Genomic DNA, 3,743 nt, shown 5'->3' on the forward strand with positions numbered 1-3,743 from the left:
TGTTAAAACTCCTACATAAACTCTGCTGTTGAATTAACAGCACATGTTCGGTGTTCCACGGCTTCTGTTTTACTTAGCTGATAGCTACCCCTACTCTATCTCTAATGCTCAAATTCAATGACGGATTTTACATCAACTCTACGTCCTCGCTTATTAGGTCTTTCGTAGCATTGACGCTTTCCAAATTGTCTGTTTAGACTTTGCGTAGGACTTGTATTGAACTTGCCTACCGATGATGCAGAGTTATGAACAACATTTTAGTTGAAGAGATAGATTAACAGAAACTGATGGATAAGTGTGGGTTCGGGTTTGCTTTGAGTAGAAGTATTAGTTTACTGTAAGCAGTTTGGGCATCACTACTGAAGCTTTGTTGTGGAGTAAATACTAAATACAACAGGGAAGCCTACTTAGGCCCCCCCCCCCCCCCCCCCACCTGTGACGGTTGGATTTGCTGCGACCACCAGAGTAGTAGCTTTGAGTATTTTGTAACAACACTGCACAATGGAGAGAATGGTTGGAAAGTTGGAATGCTGCAAAGTGCGAACTACTAAATCAGACAATAACACATGAATGTTTAAATGCAACAAATGAATGATCTCAATTGTCAAACTTGTTTGAGAATCTGCTTCATTAATATGTTTTATGTACAAAAGTGTGCCTACATATATATACTCCGTATATGTTAAAACTCTGAAATCGGAAATTGAACTTCGTTAGAACAGACAGTGGCACAAGTACAAGTAATGATGTGCCTAATGCCTATGAAGTTAGTGAGTCCCTAGCTAGAAGCTGAGTGGGGAAGGAGGCGCCTCCCAAACATCAAACACATTCTCTTCACTATGAAGAGCAAAGAGGCGGTCACCACCAAGAGAGAAGTCGCAGATGGGGCCACCATAGCTGTGCCTAAGCCTAGAAGTCAAGACCCATTCAGGGCCACAGAAGACGGAGATGGAGTCATTCATGGAAGTGAAGAGCTGGCCATTATGGAAGCCCAGCTTAGGATAACAAGGTTCATCCTCAGACATCTTGGGGTTCCTGATGAGCCGACTCCTGGAGCTCCACCTCACACTAGGCGCAGACGTCCTGAGGTCAAGAAACCCTAGGTCCTCAAACTCGTTGACCACACAGATGGAGGTGGCATCTTCAATAGCAAGGGCGTCCCTGACACGCTTGTGATCCAGCAAGGCAGCTGGGGCAGATGCCCCAATATCAGACCAGGACCAGACCATGGACTTGGCCCTAAAATCCAATAGACTTATGTAACAGTTATCTTTACGAGGGAAGAGGGTGGCGACAAGGAGACAGTTGGAGGCAGGAAGCCACTGCAAGCGATCAGCATCCCCCAGAGACCATCCAAGCGGGTCGTAGAAGAAATCAAGCTGCTGTCCTGTCACCTGATCCCAAACACCAATGCCATACTCATTACTCCTTCCCTTACAGCTGGAGAATACCCTGTAATCAGGATTACTGCTAAACGACAGTGCCCCCGCGGTGAAACTCTTGACTTGGTTCTCATGCGAAACCTGGAATCTATGACGAGTCTCCCCGGTAGAGACACTGAAAAGGCCCATCCCACCCTCGCCTCGACCCAGCCTCTCGCACGCACTCACCACCACATGCTCCGAATCCAACCAGCCAACATCGTTGACAATCTGATAATCCAAGTGCAGAGGATTGCGCTCCTCCAACATCCAATCATAAACATGAACAATGCAGCCATGAGCAACACAGCATCCGCCATCTGGCCCAGCGCGGATGGCAGTCCCGTCCCCAGGTGCAGTACCCGGGACTGACGCAGACAGGCTAACCCGGTTGCCATCAAATGGACCCCACCTAGCAGCCCGAACATGATCAGTAAGACCGTAAAATTGTGCCTCGCGGAGAAGCTGCTTCTCCGCGAGGTGGGGAGGAATACAAAGCTCCCCCGTGCGAAGAAGATCCAAGAGGACCGCGAAATAATCCGGATTACGATCAAGAAAGAAATCCGTGGAGGACGAGGAAGCCGGGTTCCAATCGGCATCGAAGAGCGCGCCGAAGAAAGAATGGCGTCCAGCATTAGCTAAGGTGGTGGAGGTTGTTTCGAAAACTTTGCCGCCTACGTTGAGAGTGATTCTGTCATTTGACTTGGGGATTCCCATTTTTGGGTCTGCTTGTGTTTTGTTTGTTTCCAGTTTTTTTTAATAAAATGGAGATAAAATGATTGTAAGAAAATGCGTACCTTGATAGCGGAATAGGTACGATTGATATTTATGATGCAAATTTTTGGGTTGAATCCCAGAAGATGAATGTTTGAATTTTGATCAAGTTGACATAGGAAGTCAAGTAAGTCGTCTGATCAGATGTCCTTCTCTTCAACTAATAGAAGCAATTTATATGATGTGATTCAGGTTTTCTTTCTATGGTCAAGTAATCCGTCTATTTTATATACAAGCAAAAAGTGGGGATTTGGTGGGGAAAGCAAATCATATTATTACCGTGTGCAGTCCTAGGTAATTGCACAATGAAATCCATAGAAATAGAATTCCATTTCCACTTAGGTATGTCAAATGACTGAATCTTACCTTGTGGTCTTCGCTGTTCACCTTTGACAAGTCAAACACCTTGCGACAAATGCAGCTACATCTTTCTTTATCCCATGCTACCAGAATGTCTTTTTTAGCTCTTTATATAATTTGTCACCGCCCGGATGAATAGAATAGGGAGTGCAAGGAGCCTCTGTCATGATTGCTTTTCGTATCTCCTCATCCTCGGGAACACACCATCTACCATTGTACAAAACACTCTCATTCTCATGAAGTGAAAACCTTATCATATTGCTATTGCCTATCTTCTCCTTCCAGTCCAAAATCTTTGCGCCAAGTAGCTGTTTCTGTCTCAAATCGTCATAAAATTCAGGTTCAACTGTCAAACTGCCAATATCGTCACCCTTGCGAATCATATGAATCCCCCATCTTAGTCACCTCATCTTCAGCTGCATCAATGACAACGCAGTACACAAGGAATGCACACTCTTCCTGCTCAGCGCGTCTGCAACCACATTGCCTTTCCCTCGTGATAAATACTCTACATGTCATAGTCGCCAATTAGCTCCATCCACCTTCTCTGTCACATATTCAACTCCTTCTGGTTAAAGATATATTTCACACTCTTATGATCTAAAAACACCTTAAAGGTGGCCTCGTAGAGGTAGTGTCTCCAAATCTTCAAAGCAAATACGACTGCACCCAACTCTATGTAATGAATATGATAGTTCTCCTCGTAAGATTTCAACTGTCTCGAGGCATAAGCGATAACTGTCCCATTCTGCATCAACACACAACCCAAGCCGTTCTTCGACGCATCCGTGTACAACTCGAAAATTTTCACTTCCCTCAGGTAGAGCTATGACAAGAGCTGTAGTCAAACGCTCCTTTAGTGTCTGGAACGCTTTCTCACAACTCTCATCCCAGCTGGAACGATTCTCCTTTCTCATTAGAGCTGTCATCGATCTAGCAATAGTAGAAAAGTCTTTCACAAACCTTCTGTAGTACCCTGCCAAACCTAAGACATCATCAACAACCAACCTACAAAACTAATAAGACTTTGGGGAAGCTAAAACGACTGTCAGCTAGACTCGGCGGCATCACATCCATCCTGGAAGATAGCACCAACAACCAACCTACTAAACAACTGCTCACCATTCCCCAATGGATCACAGCAGGTCCAAAGACAACAACACAGGGTCAGTCATAGATAAAACAATG

At 45.0% G+C, this 3,743-nt stretch overlaps 2 protein-coding genes across 2 annotated transcripts; both read right to left on the reverse strand.

Annotated features, from left to right (window-relative positions):
• Positions 1-536: 536 nt before the first annotated feature.
• LOC141605495 (BTB/POZ domain-containing protein At2g24240-like) lies at positions 537-2,413 on the reverse strand. The gene has a single exon (XM_074424294.1). It carries the CDS (start codon positions 2,136-2,138, stop codon positions 783-785), a length of 1,356 nt encoding a protein of 451 aa, XP_074280395.1. The 5' UTR covers positions 2,139-2,413; the 3' UTR covers positions 537-782.
• Positions 2,414-3,166: 753 nt separating this feature from the next.
• LOC141607443 (uncharacterized) lies at positions 3,167-3,484 on the reverse strand. The gene has a single exon (XM_074426792.1). The coding sequence runs from the start codon at positions 3,482-3,484 to the stop codon at positions 3,167-3,169; it is 318 nt and encodes a 105-aa protein (XP_074282893.1).
• Positions 3,485-3,743: the final 259 nt, after the last annotated feature.

Source organism: Silene latifolia, chromosome 10, assembly GCF_048544455.1.
Source record: "Silene latifolia isolate original U9 population chromosome 10, ASM4854445v1, whole genome shotgun sequence".
NCBI lineage: Eukaryota > Viridiplantae > Streptophyta > Magnoliopsida > Caryophyllales > Caryophyllaceae > Silene > Silene latifolia.

Bases quoted from the DNA above. Each gene is read 5' to 3' on its own strand.
- LOC141605495 (XM_074424294.1), bottom strand. From the start codon at position 2,138: ATGGGAATCCCCAAGTCAAATGACAGAATCACTCTCAACGTAGGCGGC.
- LOC141607443 (XM_074426792.1), bottom strand. From the start codon at position 3,484: ATGACAGCTCTAATGAGAAAGGAGAATCGTTCCAGCTGGGATGAGAGT.